Raw genomic sequence first — 23,664 nt, forward strand, 5'->3', positions numbered from 1 at the left:
CAATAGTACGAAAAGTGCCCCAAAATTATTCACGAAAATATCGGTTAATATCAACTTTTGGACTAAGCTAAGTTTCATTAAATCGTAATATTTCTAGTTAAAAATTCTCCTATTTTGCCCCGAAAATTTGTGCATTTCTAATATGAGCAATGCAGATGGCAATTTTCAAAATCATTTACAGTATCTCTTCGGACGTCCAGAGAAACCTTCGACAGACGCCATCTGAAAACGACGCAATCCAAAAAGATGCTCAGGCTTCAGGTCTAAAGTGGCCGGTGCGGCAGATATTTCGAAAAAGAAACCTAGAAAAATGTCCGCGACTGGTATCGGCTGAGGCAGACATATCGACCTTAGAAATTTTCAAAGATTTCGATTTCCAGGTAAAATTGCTTGTTACAGCGAATTTTTTCGTGTTCTTTGTTTAACTCAGTTACTTCCACTAAATGTTTTTCGTACCTTAACCATCAGTGGCACTTTATAGTCCGTAACAAAATTTAATGCTGTTCATTACCAATCCTAATTAAGAACTAGCTAAAAGCACTCATAGCGCCTTTTTGGTATCTAATGGTATGCATATGTCCCTTCAAAATTATCAACAAATTTTTGTGTTACTAATGAAATCTGGCACTAAGTGATAAAGTTAAAAATACGCTTTCAGAACTTATTGGGCCACAAGTCCATGGACTAAGGTTCGAAATCATATTGTGCGTTTTTTAAAAATATGGATATATTTTTTTCTTTATTGCACAACTTAAATTATAACGCAAAATTTTCATTACCCAAGCGTCCAAGGAAATCATGAAGCAATAACATCGGTAGTGTCCAAGCGCTTTTCTTGACTAGTCGCAATTTAGAATCAAATACGATGGTCACTTGAAAAGTTTCCGATCTAACAATGATAAAAGACATTTTCTCATTTCCATATAGTACCCAGCTTTTTTCTCCGCAAAATAATTGTTCCTACTTGTGTCCTCCGAGTATGGTTTTCAGATGAGGGAACAATAAGAAGTCACCTGGGGCTAGATCTGGTGAGTCATGCGAATGGTCGAGCAGTTCAAACCGTAATTCGTGGTAACCGCTGAGATGCGTTGTCTTGGTGAAACAGCTTGTCAAGTAATGATGCGTAGTATGTAATGGTTTTCCCTTCTTGAAGGTAATCGATAAAGATGACTGCATGGATATTCCACATCCAACTCAACTCTAATTTGCGTAGACATATTGACAAAAAAGTTTTTTCCATTTTTACGAAAACACTCCCATCCAGTCACTCTCAATTAAAAACCACGCTTGCAAAGTGGCTGAAACTGTGGTAAGTAACAATCAAGACGTGCACAACTTCGATCACTCGTTTGTAGTAACTAGTAGTAACTAGTACAGCCATCTTCAGGGTGAGGGCGGAATCTTTTCAAGTGACCCTCGTAGAAGGGTCCAAAACGCTTTTTCATTCTTGAAATGACTTTTAGAGCTCATTGGATCACAAGGAATTCGCGAAGATTATGATGGCGATAATGAATGCTTGGTTGAGTGCGAAATTCAGAGACGATTTCTTTTCAAATCGGCTAACAATTCTTATTTTCTGTACGGTCTAAAGTTCGAAAGGGTATAGGGGCGGCAAATCAGGTCGGGTCCCGGATAAGATTAGCCTTTTGTTTCTGGCACGGAGGGACTCTTTTTTATCGCCACCCATTCCCATTACTTAGTGGCTCCTTACTACCGGAAGAAGTATAAAACGGCGAACAATGCCGCCGACACATAAATTCTCTTTTTATTCGGTCGAAAAGTCTCGCGAGTTAACCGTAAGATAAACGGTCCGCTAGTTCTTTTCATTTTGTTAGAACGACGTGATTGGAAAAGCGGAACGAAAATGAAAAGTTTTAATTAAAACGTCCTAAAAGCGTCATAATCTAAGTGTCTAGAGTTTTTTTTAGTAGATAACGATTTGGAGCAAAATTGGCAAAAAAATGCGGTGTCTGGTTTTCCACCCAGTGTTATAAAAATTATACAACTTGTACATGTTTCGGGATTAAGAAGGAGGGAGTGCTTTAAAGACAATTCTTTCAGAGCATTCAGCTCTCTACTCAATATTCCACAGCTCTCACCGACGCTTCCCCTACTAAACGACAGATACACCTGCATATTGTCAGCGTAAAATTATGCTGAACACTTTTTTAGTGCCTTTGGAAGATCCGATGTATAGACAGCATAGAGAGGCGGGGAAAGAATTGATCCTTCGGAACACCTCGAAGGGGGTCCAGTGGTTTTGATAATACAGATCCGATTCTGACACACTGGGATCTACTTGATAAAAAGTTAGAAAAAAAAATATCGATGTGTTACTAAGGCCGACATAGTTAAGAATTGCCAGAAGCAATTTATGATCAATCATATCGAATACTTTCGAGAAATCCAGTAAAACCAGCACCGTGAGATTACCCTCGTCTGCTGCCCTCAATATATCGTCTGTTACATTAGCCAGTGCTGTAGCGCAACTATGATTTTTTCCGAAGTCTGATTGAGTTTCAGGAAAAATGTTGTTATTTTCATTATGATTGATTATTTGGATGCTTATACATTTCACCAGTATCTTCGACGTAAAGCTTTGTAACTTTTGGGGTTAGAAGTTTTTGGCAATGGCGCATTTTTTCCAGCATTCCGGAAACACTGAGTTTACTATACAAAAATTAATAATATGAGTGAGGAAAGGTAGAATAAATGGACAGCGAAGCTGTCAGCACCCTCCGCTCTGGACTTCATTGCTGCAATAATATTGAGTATCTGAATTTCATTAATTTCCTTAAGCGTTAAAATAGATGGTTTCAGAAATGTTTTGACTATAGAAGTTCAGAAGTTCATCACTAGTGGGTAATTGAACATCCACACTATTTACAAAAAAGTTATTGAGCTCGTTCGGGTTGCTGAGACTTCTAAGAAGTTCGACCTTTGGCTTAAAGTTACAGGCTTCAAACTTTCTTAAATTATTCCAAATATTTGTGTTATTTTGAAATTGAGATTCAAAAAAAGCTTTTTTTACCCGCATATCGAAAAACAACTGGGGTTTAAAAGCATATCTTGATAGTGAAGTTGGTCACCTTGGTTGGTTTTGATAATGCAATTGTTAAAGTTGCTCAATGTGACCACCACCATATGCAAATAATCAATTCAAGTCTTGTAAAATAAATCTTTTGAATGAGTAAATAAAGTCTGGCCGCGCAATATAATTTATTTCTTCACGCTAATCATCTATCGTGTTGGCATTGCTTCTCGAATTCAATATAAACCGAGTATCATAGACATGTATACGGATACGGATGTAGTAGGTAAAATAAAATTCTCATTCGTAGTAAAAATAATGCACAAAGCTCAACAACCAAAGTCGTCCCTGTCTATGAAGTCGATCTTCTGTTATTTTTCCATAAACCATTTCGGCAGTTCTTTATTCAGATAGAATGTACCTTTTCCCGCAATCATGTTTCCAAAGAACTGTCCAGCTCAAGTTTTGGTCTTCATTTAAAGAATCTTTTTTATTTAAAGATTCTATTTGCTGAATAACCTTCACTTTACCATAGTATACCTCGACGGTCACCCTGTATATTATACGACCGCGAATTTATCGGTTTATCGCTTTTAAGAAATGTTACATATTTATCGGTGTTGGGTGTCTACTTATTGAAACATTGACAATGTCGGGTCAATAACGTCTGCCGAAGGAGTGCGTGCATAATTCCCAGACCTCGAAGAGCGGTAAAAATTATCGATCGGTCGGCGGCGGCGGGCGTACCGCGAAGGCCCGTCTGTCCTTTGAACTCCCTTGCCGGATTATTATCTTATTATTACGCCAACGGTCTGAGAACATGGAACAATCGATCAAGCACAATTAGACCGCGGCCGACTCAAAAACGAATGCAACTCAGCACTCGTGAGTGCGAGAGATTGATCGAGGCTTTTTGCTTTTAAAAGTTCTTTTATACATGATAAGCTTGCTACTACGGGATTCTTTTATTATTTTTAAGAATGTACTGCATGTAATGAAGTCACAAGTATTTTACATTACTCATCTTACTATAGTTAAAGTACCATTATTTTAAGCGAAGGGTTTTTGAGACAATTTGAACTCGTAGAACGGAGTGTTATACCAATTTATGTAACGGTAATCTTGGCTCGCTTTTACTACTTTGTTTAATAGTATCTGCAAATCCTCCAGAGGACCAGCACACAAACAGTGTCGTACCTAATATTATTAAGGATTTTCCTATTTATTACTATCCGAACGGATTCATCTTCCAATGCTTCTCTAAAAATGTTTTCCGAGTATATGTTGACTAGCATTGGAGATACAGACACTTCTGTATGCTGATCTGTTCGGAGAGAGCGTTATCTATTCTAACCTTAGCGGCATGACTCCAATACAGCTTTGATATAATCTGCATATCGGGATAGTCGATGTTCAGTTTTTTGTAGGATTTACATTAGTTTTTCATGCCTGACATTATCAAACTCTTTACTATAATCGACAAATCACACATAGAGATCCTGATTGACGTCTAAGCATCTCTGGGCAAGAACGTTAAAGCCGAAAATGGCTTCCCGAGTTCCAAGCAAATTGCGGAATCCAAATTGCGTTACAGAGGTTTCAGTTTCGCATATATTGTGTATTCTGACGTGCACGATTCTTAGGAGTATTTTTACAACATGGCTCATTAAACTTATAAGTCGATTTAGATGGTCGAGATTTTTTTGGGATTGGGACACAAGTAGACAGAAGCTAATCACGGGGAATATTACCAGTCTTGTGTACCTCGTGGAACAGATCTAAGAGTACCTGCATCTAATATTCGTCAAGCAATTTCAAAAACTCTCAATGCACATTGTCTGCCCCACTGCTTTGCCAAATTTTGCTATCCTTATAGCGTGGTCTATTTCATCTCTTGTTATTAGAAGTGGGTTCTCGGTTGTTGTCGATTCTCGGTGTCCAAAATTATTGAATTTTGTTCGTTTCGTGATCTTTTTGATCCAATACTTCCTTTATCTTTTTGTGGATGTGAAAGCTATTGTATTTGCGTTCCAGGTCCTCTATTTCTCTGCGCACCTTTCCTTCATAAAGTTCTCCTTCACTTCGCGGATTTTGTTATGAATAATGTTTTTAATGGACTTGTATTTTGCTTCATTATGGTTTTCAAGTTTTCTTTTCTCTTCCATCTCTTCCTATTTCTGTTTGTATTTTTACTACGGTATCCTTAATTTTTTCCCTATTTGTGTTCTTGTCCCAGGTACCGAATCCTTCTTCATGTAATGTTGTTTGGATCTGGATCATAATGATCCTATCGGAGTAGGGTAAGAAATTGATCACTGATTTCGCCATATCTTTCGTTACCATAATTCCGGCTCCATTATAGTGGGAGTAGTACAGTATTCCTCTTCTTCCACCGCCACCTCACCTACACCCAACACACCAATTCTCAACCTCTCCATTTCTGCAAGAACGTTGTCCATCTTTCCTGCCTGATATAAGCTACGTACATTCCACGTTGCAATTCTGATGTTATTTTTATGCATTTTAAAACACTTCCCTTGAGTGAGTTGGCTGACGTGGAGATTCTTAGCATCGTCTCTCTCCGTCTGAAGGAATGCCCCGGACTAACAGCCGTCGTTCTAGGTTTTCAAACATGTGAGTTATCTTGGGAAAATAATCCCTGGGTTGTTTTCCCGTTGCCTTCCCCTGTATCTAATTCGGTCGCTCCTAACATGGAGAACAGACACCGCTTGCAGCCGCCCACTCTGGGTCAGACGCTGCTGTTGTGGACTTCTTTTAGCTTCACCTTCATCCTACCAGCAGCTACGCTACCGCCGGCATTGTTCCCTGGGTATTGAAGATTACTGAGCCCTCTCACCAGCGACAAGATGGAAGTCCCCAATATATAAAAACATCTCATTAAAGTTGCTTCGCAGAACCTGTTTCACTACTTTCATCTTCTAAAGAGGAACAAGGAAGATTCGGATTTTTGTAGGAGAATGTTGGTACTTTTAAAACAAAGGGTCTTAAAAAGTTGTTTTCTTTATTAAAATTAAAAATAATTATTTAGAATTAGATCTGCGTAAGATATAATCTACTCAAATGTCAGTGGCGTAGATAGATACAGAGAAACATTTTAAATCGTCCTGCTATTGTAACTATTAGTACAATATTAGCATTAGCGTTGCCGTCGTCCAGTGACTATTTTCCAAATACATCAATTAACCATTAGACAGACAAAACGAAGTAATTTTCCCTCAAACTTGCCTGTCCATTCCACGCGAAATACGTTTTCTTTGGAAGACTATTTAATTTCCCGTCGTGCAAGAAAAACTAATTAGGACATCCTGGCTCGGGCCGTTCTCAAAATGGCAGATTAAAGAAGTTTTCCCACAAAACGGAAATCGACTTCCACGGGGATTTCGTAGTCGACATAAAAAGGTCCGCCGCTTTCTATAGAATGGACGTTAAAAAAACTTTTTTGGGCCTTGAGGCCGCTTCAGCTGAGGGTTTTGCTTAAATAAGACGGAAAAATCTGGAAAATGATCTCCTAAGCTTATTTTCGAATATTGTTTTGTTTGTATATATAGATTTATTATTAATCACGTTCATTTTTCAGCCGTCTTGGATGAGGAGCAAAGAATATTGGGACAAAATCTTCGAAGATAGATACGAGAGGCAGAAAATGGACCCTGAAAGACCTCCATTAAAGGTACTGCACATTTTTATTGACGCCCCATTTTGCCTATCGGATGTTCTAAATCGGTAAAAATATTTGGGTATGCTTTTGCATTCGCAACTTTTTGTTTTGCATGTTCAGTGAGTAGATATAAATGGTAGTATTAATTTGCTAAAGGTTGGAAGCGTAAACTTTGATCCAAGCAAAAAAACTAGCGTGGCCAAAGGCTACATTAACACTCTTACCAACGTGAAGTATGTTTTAAATAAGTTTGAGTAGAAGATTTATGTACAATTAGATCATTAAAAAGATTCGAAGAAGTCAATGCTATAGTTGATTTCAGAAAGGATAGAATAATAAAACTTTATTACCGACTTCAGAGTGAGTCAACTTACGGGTTTTGCCTAATACTATCCGTTCTATATTATGCTCCAAAAAAAAAAGGATGAATTTTGTTTTAACATGAATTATAATATTAGGTACCCTTATTTTTTATTAAACATTGTACAAAAATACATTACACAAAAATGAAATCATAAAAAATCTAAATATTCGTCATCTGATTAGGGCGATCGGATCGGTAGTCAAGTGCTTTAGGGGCATGATTTTTCGAAGCAAAATATTTTGGAATATTCTTTAAACTGACCCATAAAAGTTTTCTAGTTACTTTCGAAAAATCGATGAGATCGATTCTTTTCGAAAGTATACGTGTTCCTCACTAAACTCGAGATCTCGGTAACGGTCAGTCCTGGGGACCCTTATTGATACAGAACGAAACAGCGTCGAAAAAAAAATTTTTTTTTGTCTGTCCGTTCTCCGTTCTCTTTTCCGACAATAACTTCCGAACGGTTTGAACCAGGCAGTTAAAATTTTGCTCCTTTTTAACAGTCCACGGGATACACAAGATATCTAAAAATGGCGGCGATCAAACCTCTGCGGCCATCTATTTTTTTCAATTTTCGACTATTTTTTAAACATCGCTATGAAACACGATAAGTGTCCGAAATTTGAATGTATCGAATTGATATCGTGTGCACGTATAAAGCTTAGCTCCCTAACGGAACCTATTGAAATTGGGGGGGCTGGGGGGTCGGGAAGTATTTTTTAATAAATTAAGAATCGCTTTTGCAGGGGTCCAAGAAAAAAATCGTTTCTCGAAAATCGTATTACACGACAGGAAAATTCATGAACGGGAAGACGCTGAAGATTAGGCTCCATATTCAAAAAAAACTGAAAAATGGGCTCCCCTATTAATAAAAAAAATTTTTTATTTGATATTTTCACCTATTGTGCAGGGTGTTTAATATATAAAGGGCTATATTGAAAAATTAACGGGTATTTTAGATTTGCAGCTTCAACTTTGGCAGAAAGATAGAAGTACACACCCGTTTTCCAACTGTTGAAACAGTACTCACTTAAATCTCACAAAGTATTTTCTCAAAAATTTTGAAATTTTTTTTTGGATATTTTGACTTCCAGGAAAAAAATGTTTCCTCCAAAACTATTAATCCGATCGGTAAAATTTGTGAACCATAAAATACGAGAGATCCGGGACCATAACTTTTATTTGAGACATTTTTTCGATTATATACACGGTTTATTAATTATAGACATTAATCTAAAAGACCCTGAACATTGTTCTTTCGGCATTAAATTATTAACCGTAAATCAAAATTCATAAAAAATATGCCTAATCGGTTCAAACAGTGTTATAGGTTCGAAGTATTTGAAAAAAATCCATATGAAAATCACCATCTTTCGGAAACATCGGTCGAAAGTTTCACCATCACGTACATCGCGTGCCAAATAAATAATAATAAAATAATCTTAAACCTTTAATATCTCAAAAAGTAAGAACAAACTTACCTTATTTTTTTGTTCTAGAATTGATATCTGAAAAAAAATAGTGTGTTCCATTTGAAAATCTTGTTTTTTTGTTAATTGAATTCGCCAAAATGGCACCACCTATTTGGGACATCCTATATAAGAGGATCATCTCCTTAGTCTGTGGTTAAATTTTCATTGCAATACTTGCATCAGTAGCGTCACAACACAATTTTATATGGAGTAATCAAAATATGAAAAAAAACACATAACCTCAATTTCTACCTAAACTATGCAAAATTCGAATTTGAATTTCTTAGGAAAGTGACTTTTATTTTAAAAAAGTGTCGATATGTACAGGGTGTTGACACTTATTATATTATAAATTTTCAGGAGAGTCGAAGCAACTTTTGTACAAAATTTTTTTCGTCTCTCCTATGGGTTTCCAGATCGTATAGTGGGTCGTTTTATTGGGCACACGGTGTACATTTAAAATCAGTCACTGATGCTTGGTGTGAGTGTCACCATTTTATGGCTAATCTTATAAAACTGTAAACACTGCGATTTAAAAACTCTATCGTAAGTATTTTTTAATTATTCTGTCATCCCTTTACCCCATCATGACATGTTAACACTTTATTTTTGTTTATCGTAATTATTTGTACTTATTTCCACTTATTAATATTTTCCAACCTGCGCATAGATATTTCCTAAAAAAATTGGTGGTTTTAGGAGTAATATCCTCTTCGCCCCATTTTTTCTTCGTTTTGTAAACATTTGCACATTGTCTAATTGCTTTAAACAGGCTGCATTTTTATGGCTGCCTAAACAAATAGTAACTTTACTTATGCCTTTGTAAGTTTTTAGTATAGAGGGACCCCTTATTTCGGTCCTGGCTGCGAGCTAATTTTGTTTTCGTCGGTCCATAAACTCGGCCCACTGCTCCGCATTTCGTTTGCTTTTGGTCACGCTTTTCTTACGTTTCGTCAGACGTCAAGCCTTGTTGCGCTAATTTTAATAATTTTCTATTTAACATAACCCGAGATTTGTTTAAACAATAGGCTTTCGTGGTGACACTGTTTGAGTTTGTTGACGGAAGAATTTTCGAACCAGCCAAACAAACAACCAAATAAATTTTCGTTTTTTTTTGCAAATTCGAATCATGACGGAATATTTTTTATTAAGTTTATTAACCCACAAGACTGAGCATAAAATTAAACTAAAAATAGGATTAAGAATCGCGCTTGAGCTATCAGCAACGGCTAACGAGTGACTTTTCTTGTTATAATATAATAAATGGCAATAAAATACCGTTAAAACTTAAGTATTAAAAACTTGTGTCCACATTATTTTTTGTTTATGGTGGATGTTTTTCAATGTAAGCATAATAAGAGATTTAAAAACTGAAATGTGTATAAGTTAATTGGGTTATAATTGTATTTTTCGCGCACAGTAGTTAATAACCAAATACAGTGTTTTTTACTTACTTGTTTCGTGCCTTTAAAAACTCTAGTGACAAAAAGGCAAAATGTTATCCATAAAGAATATTGATATACACAAGTATTTACCTTGCATAAAAGAAATAACTGAAATTCGAAGTAAGAGCACCACCTAAATGGCAACGCGCAAGGAAAACTGAAACAATTACGGTTTATTAAAAAACTAACAAAAACTTTAAGAAAGCAATGTATTGAAAGGAAAAATGGATACCCAAATAAATTGTAGTAATTTTTCAAAGAAACTTCCACGGGCTACTGTAGTACTTTTTACAAAACTTCTGCATTCCTCCTGCGTCGGTTTTTGCTGAGTGTGACTTGCTGATGTTTCGTCAATCATCCTGTTGGCTTCTTCAGAGCTTGAACTTGAAACTGGTTCGCATTTTACTCTGTACCTATGTATATATTGTTCGAGGGGGCGGAGCTAAATGAGCGCCATAAACGCCGTCTCGGATAACTGATTCCCATATTGGTGACAGATAAAGATCTGAGTCGCGGTTTAAGGCTTTCGTGCTCTTTGGGCAAAAATATCAACTAGGATCAAAGAACACGACTAAGACAAATAAACTCATCAGCTGTTGTCGAACACAATCCCGAAACCGGACACAAAATTGTATTCGATAAAACTAAAATTCTTGCATGTAATCAATTCTTCTATCAACGGAAAATCAAAGAGAACAATCTTAACCGCGACTCAGGTATTCATCTGTCACCAATATGGGAATCAGTTATCGGAGACTGTGTTTATGCCGCTCATTTAGCTCCGCCCCCTCAAACAATATATGAACAGGTACAAAGTAAAATGCTAGCCAGTTTCAGGATGATTGGCGAAACTTTAGCAAGTTCGACTAAGCAAAAATCGACGCAGGAGGAATCCGGAAGCGAGTAGTACTTTTAACAGATGTGAAAAACAAGCTTCTCATAAATAAGTTTGTAAAAATATTAAAAAAACAGAAAACTTGTGTTCAAAGTTAATTTTTCTCAATAGTTTATTTGTTATTATCGCGTTCTGTCTAGGTAATAATTGTACCTCATTCACACAACGATCCCGGCTGGCTGAAGACGTTCGAAAACTACTTCCATTTTTCGTCGCGCCAAATCATGAACAACATGGTGGCGAAACTGCAAGAGTACAAAAACCTAACATTCATCTGGTCCGAGATATCGTATTTGAATGCCTGGTGGGAGGAGGCGCATCCCAGCAAGCAACGGGCGCTGAGAGATCTGGTGCATTCTGGCAGATTGGAGATCACTACTGGAGGGTGGGTAATGACTGACGAGGCCAACGTTCACCTCTACGCTATGGTGGATCAGTTAATTGAAGGTAATAAGGAGGAGATGAGAATTAGCTACGGAAGTGTTCAGAAGCAAAAAACAGCAACATAAATAAAAAATGATTTGTTTTTATTCTACTGATTATATAGTACGAGGGCTGTCTTTTATATTTCGGGATTTCTGATATCTGGCCACTAACGTTTTTATAGGAAAGTTTGACATTTTGAGGTTAGATTTACTCAGTTAGGTTTTCGAGTGTTTGTGACGGTCAAAAATCGAACTTAATCGGGAGTATTTTCGTGCAATACTTGTTGACAACTTTAGACGTGGACTAACTCAACAACAACGCATCTAGGTCTACTTTATCGCTGGTTTTCGAATTTCAGTCGTGGTCGTAGTTTTCTTAAGGATGAATTTCGTGGAGGTCGTCCAAAATCGGTTGTTGATGCAGTGCGAAAACTGATTTTGCAGGATCGTCATGTGACTTACCATTGAGGTATCTTTGGGCATTAGTGGGATTCCACACAATTTGACATCAGCTCAAAAAAAGGCTCGTGTTGATTGGTTGAAGGAAATGCTAAAAAAAATACGATCGCGGTGCTCCCAAACACGTCTATGATATCATGATAGTTTTTTATTCAAAATACCGAAACATAAAAAGTGGCCCTCGTATGTAATTTCTTGTAAATATGAAATATAAATTTAAAATTATTTTTTTAAATATATTTCGTATCGAATAAGTATACACATACATATATATCCGGTGTATTCCCAATTTATGAATTACAAATTGCTTGTAACTACAGGATGCGTTACGAAAATGTCATAAATTAAGTGAATTACATGATAACTTCGATCAATTTGATAATCCGGGGAAACCAAAATTAAACCAAATTACCGTTCAATGACAATTTTATATTTGTAATTGTGTTTTTTTTTTGGAAATTCCAATTTAAGTTCCCCAAACTATTATTGGCATTCGCTATTACCAAGCTTCGTTTCTCCGTAGGTGTATGATTGCTGTTGTTCCACTCTAACGGCCATCGTGTAAATATTTTATTTGTCGATCGATTTAAACTATTTAGATTTTAAATAATATAAAAACTAATAATCGTTTCGAAGTAATCTGATTTGAAAGAAACTTTTGATACACCAATTAATAATTTTATTTATCAAATTATTTAATTCGAAAAGCTGCTCCAGCGGGAAAAGTAACCTAGTCCATCATAACAGCGAAATAATTGCAGAAATAAACTTTCAATTTGTCAACTTCTTAAATTATATGAGACTTCCAAAATTATGGTGAGAAGAAACAAGTATTTTCATATATTCATGTTAATTAAATAAAAGTAACATAACTAAAATATTTCATCAGTTTCTCCGATATTTATCGATTTGACCCATATTCTTTTTATAGACAGTGCGAGCGTCTAATGTTGCTGACATTTTTTTTAAATTTGTTAAATTAAATTTTCCACCACCTCAAGGAACAGACAAAGGATTTTTGATGAATCATCAAGAATTAGCCTAATTAGCAATTAGTTAATAAATGCAACTGCAATTGAACTTTTAATTCGGTCATTTTGCTCCCGGCGAACGCATAATGTACTGTTGAAATACATCAATTTAGTCCATAGCTTACTTGGTGATTAGCACTAAAAAATGATTAAAAATATAGAAATTTAACCATCCGTCGATATAACTTAATTAGTTTACGTGCGTAGATAGATTTAAATTTGACGTTGACCTTCCGAAACCGATTGTTTTTATTCGGATACTAGTTGCCGATTTTTAATGTTTTTTATTGCATAAATCGGCGTTCACCGAAAATGCTTTTTTATGTTCATGTTTTTTGAATTTTTAAAAATCATTAGAAAGAAAGAAGAATTAAAAGAAAAAAATAAGCGTTTTCATTTTTGCGTTTGTATACAATATAAAAAATCATAATGAACCGCTTTCAAAAATTGCAATTGAAATTGCATTGTAATTAACGTGTTGGTTTGTGTCTCTAAGTCTAATTCACCATCAGACTCCTCATTGAGATAAATTATAATTAGATTTTTGTTGTTTCGTATATAAATGTAAGAGTCAATTTTTATAATGTGCTGTACTGAATTTTTCCAACTCTCAATTGGTATTAACATTACTAATCAAATTTATGACACTGGGAGTTAAAGCGTGAGTAACATTTTCTGTGCTGACCTTTGATTTTACTTGGTTCCACAAATACTGTATGGGGCTAAGCATACAATGATATGGAGGAAAACGTAAAACAGTATTCCCAGCCTCTTCAGCCAAATTTTAGTTATTTTTTTTAATTGCACCCTCATAATAATCCAAGCTAAGTTTCTTAATATTCTTTGGAGACAACAGCAAGCACTTTGTGTGTATTATGGTGATGCGTTTTCCTTTATTTGAATTTGGGGGGGTGGGGGGTAGCACGGCTTATATTTATATTGGTTTCATCTTCTTCAAGATTCTTTTTCAGTTTGTCCAAGGTGGAAAGAACTTCACTTTGATAAAGACAATATATTTTCCTCCTTATTAGGTCCTGATCGCTATTGTCTATATGGCTTTTCTTCAGTTCTGCACCATTAATAATATTCTTTATCGCCGATATTGGCTTTTTTGTAGGTGACAGGCTTCTTTTAAAGCTTTTTGTTGAATAAATTCTCTACTGATTAAAGTTTCTTACAAATTTTTCGCAAGCTGTTTTGCATCGAGCGACAAATAACTTTTTAGAAACGCACAGTAAAAACGATTATACAATACTGCCACAGATGGTCAACACTCAAGAAATATATCACAAAGAAAAAAATATACCTGGCCTAACCCTGCCTTGTCACTCAAGTAAGAATAAATGTTTTTCTACTCCCGTCTGTAAAATACCTAATTACCTACCGATCTAGTCTAGTCACTTTACCACGTCAGTTTCGTTTGCCATGAATCCGAGCCGGATTTGGAAGCAATCGAATGTTTTCGGAGATATTTCCCACGCTTTGAATTTTGACGTTTGTCAATAATGACAGTCATGTCAGTGAATGTATTCGTGTTGTTTTGTGAAAATGTACCCAAAAACTGACTGTTTATTAAACACTCGCTCCGCTCGTGTCAAATAAACTCGTGAGTGAAATACCGTTTACCGCACTTGTTGCATAATATACTATTTGTTAATGGCTTCACCCAATACCAATAGGTAATAACTTAGTTAAAGTTTTATTTTGGAGGGTCCCGTCGAAAGCCAACACCATGAAGGTTGAGACAGACTATACTTTGCGATTTTAAGATCATAATCAACAAATAAAAATATCCAGCACTATGTAGCAAATGAGATGTTACGTATACTCAGCGATGTATTCGTAAAAATACGTTCTTCGATATAACTACCTTATTAAGACAATTAGTAAGTAAAAATGAGATTGAGCCAGACTATATGAAGGTAATACTAATCCACAGTTATTTTTGATTTAAAAAATAGCCGAATGAAATAAACATATTTTTGAAATCCGACTAAAAACACCCTAAGTCAAAATTTGAAAGTGAATAGCTTTTCTGAACTTCACACCAAAAACGATGATTTGGTTAATTACTCTGTAAAATTTAAAAAAAAACATTTTTTAAACTTTAGAGAAGCTATTGTTTTAAAAATCGCTTGCCAAGTTTTTGAGTATGACAATTTTTCAGAGCCCCAGATTAAAGACAAAACTTTGTAAGTTTTTTTAATATCATTAGTTTTTACATTATTACACCATGTTACATTAAAAATTTGAAGCCAAATAAGTTTAACATTTCAACAACAAAGTGTAATAGAATAAAACAAAACGCCATCACAGTGAATTATTATTGTTTCAGGACATCAGTGGTTATGGACCAACTTGGGGATCAAACCGAAATCAGGCTGGTCCGTAGATCCGTTCGGTCACGGCAGTACCGTCCCGTACTTACTGAGCGCTTCAGGCTTTCGCGGGACAGTAATCCAACGCATCCACTACGCGTGGAAACAGTGGCTCGCCCTAAAACAATACGGAGATTTTCGATGGGTACCGGCATGGAGTCCCAGCGACCAGCAATCTTCACTTCTGACCCACAACCAGCCGTTCGACATATATTCGATCAAACACAGCTGCGGTCCGCATCCGTACGTCTGCCTAAATTTCGATTTCAGAAAAGTGCAGGGCGAATACACAGAGTACTCGTTGAAAGCACAAGCGATCACGTCGAAAAACGTCAAAGAAAAAGCGGAACTACTTTTGGAGCAATACGCCCGCACAGGTTCACTATTTCCGCACAATGTGGTACTCACACCTTTAGGCGACGACTTTCGGTACAACGTCAGGGAGGAATGGGACCAGCAGTACACCAATTACGTGAAACTCATCAATTATATCAACGCCCACAAGGACCAATATAAAGCCGAAGTGGCGTTCGGTACTCCTACTATGTACTTTGACGAAATTTCGAAGAGATTCGATCAGTATCCCACCCTCAAAGGCGATTTTTACGTGTACTCGGACATATTTTCCGAAGGTCGACCGGCCTATTGGTCCGGCTATTTTACCACGCGTCCATTTCTAAAGATCCTCGATCGGCAACTGGAGCACAGCACGAGGTCCGCGGAGATACTCTATACGGTCGCTTTGAACTACGCGAAACAACAAAAGTCGTCGTCGTACTCGAAAATTTTGGAAAAGGATTACGAAAAATTGATACGGTCCAGGAGAAACTTGGGTCTGTTTCAGCACCACGACGCGATTACCGGTACCAGCAAATCGTTCGTCATGAAAGATTACGGTATCAGACTGTTCGAAGCGCTACGCGACACGACCAATATCCGGCAACACGCGCTGCAAAGTCTCCTGTTTCCTAACCTGCCGATTAAAAAGGATCAAAATCTAGTACTGAGCGACGTGGAGCGCGACTCTTTCGACAAAATACCGAACAAGACCAACATTCAAATAGCACCGAAACAGTCTCGGAAGATACTCTTGTTTAACCCCCTCTCTTACCCGCAAGAGCACGTGATCGTTCTCACGGTGAACACGACGAACGTTAAAGTAACCGATCATAACGGCAGCGATGTTTTGTATCAAATTAACCCAATTCTGGAGGCTAACGGCAACAAGTACTGGGTGGAACCGTCCGAATACGAACTCATTTTTATCGCGAAACTGGAAGAGTTGAGCGTCACTTCTTTCAACCTGGTCCACACCGACGACGCTAGCGACAAATTAGGCATCCTCTACTGCAAACGTTGCTTTAAGAAAAACGCGACTTCACCCGATGGTACCAGATTTGAAGCACCTTTCACGATTCGAGACATACCGGTCGGTGATATCCAGCTTGAAAATCAAAAAATGAAGATATTATTCAGCGGTATGTTCTTTTCATGTTTCTCTGCTACCATATTTTTCATAACTTGTCTATCTCTGGCAGTCTGGATCCATGTCTGAATATTACGTATGCCAGTCTACTGTCTCTTGTTCCTCAGAGATGACATTTTCTTTCGTTCTAGTGCTCTCGATTTTGCTTCGTCGTTAAAGAGTTTTGCGTTTCTCATTCTGGCTGTCCATGGTATCTTAGGAATTCTGCGATATATCCACATTTCAAGTGCTTCCAATTTGTTTATGGCTTTTACTCTTAGTGTCCAGCATTCAAGACCGCACAGAGGCACTGACCAAATATAGCAACCCACAAATCTCAACTGAAGACCACTTTTAATTTCCTTGTCTGAAGACCATTCTTCATAAAGCCAAGTTCCTAGGTACCTAAACTTTTCCACGCTATTGGCGTTTTTAAATGTATCTATCTCTCTCGTGATAACCATGAATTTAGTTTTCTTCAATCCCATATCCTGGCTACAGTCTCCCACCATGTTAACAATATGTTGATATGCTGTCCGCATAGCATATCTTATTTATCCAAACTTCATTAACTTTGATCCCAATTTTCTTGTCCTCAAGCGACTCCTGGAAAATGGCTTCCAAGTATAGGTTAAACAGGAGCGGCGACAGTATATACCCCTGCCACACTCCTGGACCAATTTACATTTGGTTAGTCAGACAGTTAAACACCCTGCCCTATGCTGATTTGTGCCGGCATAAGTTTTCAATGGAACGAATGTCTTTTTAACCCAAATCAAGTCTTTTGAGAAGCTGCATAACTTTATGATGTTGTGTACTTTGTCAAAAGCCTTTTCGTCGTCTATAAAACGTAAACAAGGGTTTTTCCACTGGTCATGGCAATTCCGTACCAAAACTTGCTTGCTAACGCACGCCTCTCTTGTGCCCAACCCCTGCCTAAATCCAAACTGTTTGTTGCGTATGGCGGTATGTTAGTAATTTATATTAGTAGATATATCAGCACTGGTCATATAGTGTTCGTCTCCATCATCTTCGTGGTGATAGTGACTTCCGCATTCCGTGACGTCTAGCAATTTCACATCCCACTTCTGAAATTGTTACCTTTTCGTCACTCGTCAGGCTTTTAGGTTAACTAGGCTTATTGATACACTGTGTATATTAATTGACATTTGAATTAATCGGTTTATTTCCCACAGGCAGTACCGGTTTCATGAAGACCGTCACACGAAAACACAAACCCAAAGTAATGCAGTGCAAAATTTGGTTCGCCGCGTATCGTAGCGCCCAGTTCCATTCCGGTGCGTATCTGTTCATGCCGGATCCGAATGAACGCGACTACGAAAAAGACGTTCTCCTACAGTACAAAGAGCAGATGTCGGTCATAATCACCACCGGTCCCGTTTCAACCGAAATACTAACTATTTACAACCCGTTTTTGGTGCACAAAGTTACGATTTATCTCGTCGAGAATTCCACTCTCGCCAACGCTATCCAAATCGAAAACACGGTGGACTTCGAGAACCCGCCCAAGAACAGGGAGACGGAACTTTTCATGAGAATCATATCGGACGTTCAGAACGGCGATCCTCCCGAATTCTACACTGATCTGAATAATTTCAACATGCAGAAGCGGGTCAAAGTGGAGAGAATCGGTATTGAGGGCAATTATTTCCCCGTAACGTCGATGGCTTATATACAAGATGAAAGTGTGAGATTGAGTTTGCTTACTAACCACGCGCAAGGCGCCGCGTCTTGGCAGCCCGGTTATTTGGAGGTTATGTTAGACAGACGAACATTATATGACGATTCCAGAGGTATGGGTGAGGGCTTGGTGGACAGCCGAAGAACTACCAGCAAGTATTGGCTATTGGTTGAGGATGTTTCAAAAGTGAGACTCGAAAATGGCGGGCAGAAACGGTTCGATGGAGTTGAAGACACTTTCGAGAAAGGCGATGTAATACGATCATTTAACGTGCCCACAACAGCGAACGAACCCACCAAGCAAGAACCTTTTCCGATGGCTTCTCTCTACGCCACTCATCTATCGAACGCTCTAAACTACCCAGCGGAAATCTATATAGTCGATTCGGAGTATCAGTCTTCGGTAAATGACTCCATCAAACTTTTAAACAAGCCTTTTCCGTGTGACGTGCTGTTACTGAATGTAAGGACTCAACCCGATGCAGTTTATTCGCAATTTCCGTCGAATAGTGCACTCGTTGTATTGCATAGACAAGGCTATGATTGTTCCATTAATACTAATTACACTTGCGACGTGCATAATTTCGAAAAGGACAATTATTTCAAAATTTTAACAGTCAAAGAGGTGGAACTTAAGAGTCTGACGGGATTAGATAGTATACACTACTTTGAGAGTTTGGGTGACGTGTATATAGAGCCAATGTCTTTAAAAACACTAAATGTAACTTTTGGATAGAGAATTGTCGTGATTGTTTTGTCAATGTAGGCAACTATGAGTCAATGGTAGCTAATCCATTCAACTTTTTTTTACTAAAACTTACTGTTCTTAAGAAACCTGAATTTTTTAAAACAAAATTAATGGATGGTAGACTTAGTGGATCAAATAATGCAACGCCTGATATCTTATGTGTCCTATTTCTATATTATAGTCACGCCCACAAGTCATTGAGAAAAAAAAACTCTGCAGCCAATATACTAGATGAATGTTTTTTACATATGGAAGGAATAATTGATAGTTTGAAATTTTTAGAAAACCGCATCTGCTTAGCTCATTGCGGTCCAACGTTGACAAGTGAATATAATACTTTAATACTTTTTACAAAACTTCTGGATTCCTCCAGCGTCGGTTTTTGCTGAGTCGAAATTGCTGCCGTTTCGCCAATCATCCTGTTGGCTTCTTCAGGGCTTGACTAAAACTGTTTCAGTTCAGTTCAGTTACAGTCAAGCTCTGAAGAAGTCAACAGGATGATTGGCGAAACGCCAGCATTTTCGACTCAGGAGGAATCCAGAAATTTTGTAAAAGGTATTTATTTTAACAGTAACATCCAAAGAAAAGCATACACATATGCTTAGATCGTAATCTAATTGTGGACTCCATAAGCATTAAGTGCGTGTCAAGTCTACCGAAACAAACTATATGTTTTAATTAAAAAAAAAACATGGATTAGACAACCTTCTCGCGAAGTGAACTATAAAAAAAATCAATCAATGTTCAACTAAAGTATAAAGCGATTAGTTTGTTTTGATTAAAATTAGAAAATTTAGCCTTAACTAACCAAATCCTAGAGCCTTTGTACAGCAATCGATGTCGTTATAGGCATTGAGTTTTAGATAGTTGAAACTGACTTGTTAATGTTTTATTTTATTAAACAGTAATTGTAGTCATGAAGTGTGAAATATTGTTTCGGCCGTTCTTGTATATAGTAAGCTTAAATTAAATTGTTTTATGTGCGTAAAGTGTTACGAACATCAAGGAATTTTCGCCCAGAGATTTGATCATATTAATTTTTCATTTTGATCTATACAAAGGTAAAATTAAAGTATGTAATTGGCGAATATAATATGGTGATTTGTGATTAAAAAGTTGTTCAAATTTAATCCAAGATTTTTATACAGGGCAGGTCCATAACACGACAAAAAGACCACAAACCACAGCAAACTAAATGAGTGAAAATATAAGTCTACATATGTTACTGTTTTTGTTACTCGTGCTATCCCCAATTCACTTTTAACCGGTTTATGTAAGATAATCTACCGGCATCTTTTAAACAATACCTTTTATTTTGTAATATTTGTATACACTTTGTTTTAGTTGAATGTTGGTCAGGATTTTGCAGATTGGCTTCATATTTTTACCTTAAGTTTTCCAAGACTGAATTTGATCTAATGGTTTATTCCACCAATAGATTTTAACTTGCATAAAATAACGCGTTTTATGTTAATTTTTCCACATTCGTTTATTTTAGTGTTAATAGTTTAATTATAAGTAACTTATACAGAGTCGAAGTTCTTGGACAGATTTTAGTAAACGTGACTGCTAATTTTAGTAAATATTCTTTGTTGTAATGCTCTAATGGGTGATATTATTTTGTTTTGTTATTTGTGGTGTAAAAAAATGAATATAAAATTCCTTCTAAAACAACCAATTCATTAAAATTCCCAAACCCCCTACTATTCATTTGGTGATAAAAAGTCGTTTTCCCTAATCACAAAAATGTATTTATAATAAATTATTATATAAATTATTTGCACTTTACTATAGATGCAAAAAAACCTCTGCACCTTTAAATGTATTAGACATTAACACTCCTCAATGTTTTCATAATACCATGCAATATATCTAGGGACTCCAAATGCAATGGGTTATCTTTATCTAGTTGACCATACAAAGTATTTATGGAAGAACTGAACAACTTAAATTCTGGCATGCTCTCTTGAAGCCAAACTCTGGGTAAGATTTGACTGATTAATTTAATTTTTTGAACGGCGTCGGTCAGGGCACAAAACTTTAGAGCACTAAGTAAATACCGGTTCAAAAGAGAAGTCAAGGCCAACTCCTTGAGTTTGTTATCATTCAAAATACCCTGCCAGCTAGTAATATTTTTCAAAAGTTTTAGGCCACTGGCAAATTGTCTCTGAAAGAAAGGGTTTTTACTATCTGCTAATTTGGGTGTTACTGGGATAAAAACATCATGTTCTAGGGCAATTTGCATTTTGTGGGAAATTGCCCCAAAAAGATTCGTCAACGATTTGCTAGCCGGCCCAAGGCTAGGATATTTCCTAATAAATCTTCCTACTACTCCCACCAATCTTAAAGTTTGGGAACTTGACAAAGGATCCCAACATCTATCCACCAGTTGGGTTAACTTCGGAACCAACACTTTTTCAATGATTGTGGGCAAAAGGTTAATATCTGGATCTTTGGAGAGGGAGTGTTCAGACTCCCCGTCGTGCAAACCATAAAGGGCCAAGGTTCTGTACCAATCGAGCTTCTCTAGTTCAATTGTCCCATTCAAAGGGTCCCAAAATATTAAATTTAATCTCACCAATGGACTCACTACTTTCGGTAGGCACAAAGTTGCATAAGCTTCATTATAAGCCATTATATCCTTACTTCTCCATTGCTCAAATCTAATAAGAATATTCGCCGCTGAAGAGTAATCATCCATTACATCTTCAAATATTTCCTGTAATTCTTGAACAATTTGTTCTTTTTCTTTGTCGAATGTCAAAATATTTTGCTGTGAAATTTCGTCATCACTAGACATGCCCTCTACATGTTTGGGCATATTCTGATTTGGTATTTCTCTGGCCCGCCTTCTCCGCGTTCTTCTTCCTTCCCGTTCCGCAGCCCTCCTCACTTTTTCTTCATCATCTGGTCCCTTTCTCATCATTGCTTTATTAGTGGCTTCTTCAGCTTGGTCTCTGACATCCTGACGTCTTCTTTCTGTAAGCCATGCTGATTTGTTGGCCATTAAATCCAACGCCCTCTGCTCCAAGATGGAAATTACTCCAACCTTTTCATCAAAACACTCTACCAAGTCTGTTATGTACCCTCTAAGCTCTTGATAGAATCTAAAACGCTCGGCGGCTTCTGGAGCTTTTAACTGCAAATCTTCAAGTTCTTCTCCTGCTTGTTGAATTTCCTGTTGGATGTTCTTCAATTTTGTTAAGTTTTCATCTCGTGAAGAACAAATTTCTTTATAGTGGTCTCTGAGTTTTTGAGCAATCATTTCAGGCGTCCTAGGAATTCCTGGATCTATAGCTGACAGTTGAGGTTGAGACACTGGTACTAGTTCTGTTTGATGGCCTTCAACCATTACATCTTGAGCAGCAGACATAGCAGCGCCTGCGATGAGACAATTTTCTAATCCACATGATAACTGCCCTAATTTTTAATGTTGCTCCATGGATGAAGCAACATAACATACCTGTAACCCCTTTTCGAATTTGCTGATCTTCCCACTCATCCAACTCATGATCAGAGCCCTGTGCTGACAAAAATTGCTCCCGACGTCGGTCTTGGTCTCTTTTAGCCATATTAACATCCATATCTATTCTTTCTTCTTCGCTTTCTTCATTGTCATCGTCTCTAATTAAACGACCTATAAAGTTTAGTCTTTACAAAGCATGAGTAAAAACAGTGTTTACTAACCAGTATCTTCCGGCTCTTCCTCCTCAACTGGCACAAAATCTCCTAATTCCCTGGCTCTTTGCCTTCTTTTCCTAGCAGCATGAATCATTGCAGCATCAGGAATAGCACCAGACTCGAGAACTTTCTTAAAACTCTCTGGTTTGGAGAATCTATGCATTGTGGTATTAGAATCTTCATCTTCTTCAGAAGACATATCATTTTTACCTAGTAAAATTTCACTCATAAAAATAAAAGCTGTCAGACAAAGTTTAAACCAAATACCTGCACATAAAGCATCTCGACCACTCAATATGGGTGGTGGAGGCGTTGGAGGTTTAATGTGACTTGGGTTGATTACCAACACCAAATCGTCAGTAACAATTTCAGTTTTGTCCTTATCTTTTTTGTCCTCTTTGTCGGATTTGTCCTTTTTCTTTTTTTCCTTTTCAAACATACGCATCACCTTTTTATTGTGTGATGATTTTTTTACTTGGAAAACTTCACCTTCTTCTTCAGTTTCAAAACTCAATAGCGTCTGTTTGGATTTCGCCCATTTGTCTTTTTTCTTCGGCTTCCTTTCAGTTTGAGGAATTTCGGTAATTTCCATGGGTTCTTCATCGTCGTCGTCATTGCTTTCGAGGAAAACACGCTTTTGAACTATGTGTTTTTTTGGTTTTCGGAAAAGTGACATTATTAACTTGTATGTTTTTCTTATGGTTATGATCCCTAGCCTAGTCTGATTTACTACTCCGTTGAACCAAAATAGGTCGGTTATCGATTTTGGTGTGTGTTTTGGTTAATCAGTTAATTTTACATAAATTTACACATATTTCAAATGAATCACCAATTTAATATAATTAACATCATAGTAAAAAATGGTAAATATAATCTAGGATTTTCCATTT

General features: G+C 37.0%; 2 protein-coding genes across 3 annotated transcripts in view; one reads left to right on the forward strand and one right to left on the reverse strand.

Moving 5' to 3' along the window:
* Nucleotides 1-19,497, forward strand: part of LOC132697378 (alpha-mannosidase 2) — a 42,159-nt gene extending 22,662 nt beyond the window's left edge. The window contains exons 3-7 of the mRNA XM_060662837.1: nt 182-380; nt 6,630-6,722; nt 11,027-11,333; nt 15,137-16,657; nt 17,841-19,497. Coding sequence (XP_060518820.1) covers nt 182-380; nt 6,630-6,722; nt 11,027-11,333; nt 15,137-16,657; nt 17,841-19,081 — 3,361 coding nt within the window. The 3' untranslated portion in view covers nt 19,082-19,497. The remainder of the gene's footprint in view (nt 1-181; nt 381-6,629; nt 6,723-11,026; nt 11,334-15,136; nt 16,658-17,840) is intronic.
* A 1,366-nt stretch (nt 19,498-20,863) lies between these two features.
* LOC132697380 (PAX3- and PAX7-binding protein 1) lies at nt 20,864-23,518 on the reverse strand. 2 transcript variants are annotated; one of them, XM_060662838.1, is made up of 4 exons: nt 23,042-23,518; nt 22,781-22,984; nt 22,557-22,730; nt 20,864-22,492 (listed from the first exon to the last, which is right to left on the reverse strand). In XM_060662838.1, the coding sequence occupies exons 1-4, from the start codon at nt 23,448-23,450 to the stop codon at nt 20,919-20,921; spliced, it is 2,361 nt and encodes a 786-aa protein (XP_060518821.1). In that variant the 5' UTR covers nt 23,451-23,518; the 3' UTR covers nt 20,864-20,918. The 2 variants fall into 2 exon arrangements, with proteins under 2 accessions (XP_060518821.1, XP_060518822.1); XM_060662839.1 differs by having other exon boundaries at nt 20,864-22,474; nt 23,042-23,517.
* Nucleotides 23,519-23,664: the final 146 nt, after the last annotated feature.

This window comes from Cylas formicarius, unplaced genomic scaffold, assembly GCF_029955315.1.
Source record: "Cylas formicarius isolate icCylForm1 unplaced genomic scaffold, icCylForm1.1 PGA_scaffold_1__22_contigs__length_36826433, whole genome shotgun sequence".
NCBI lineage: Eukaryota > Metazoa > Arthropoda > Insecta > Coleoptera > Brentidae > Cylas > Cylas formicarius.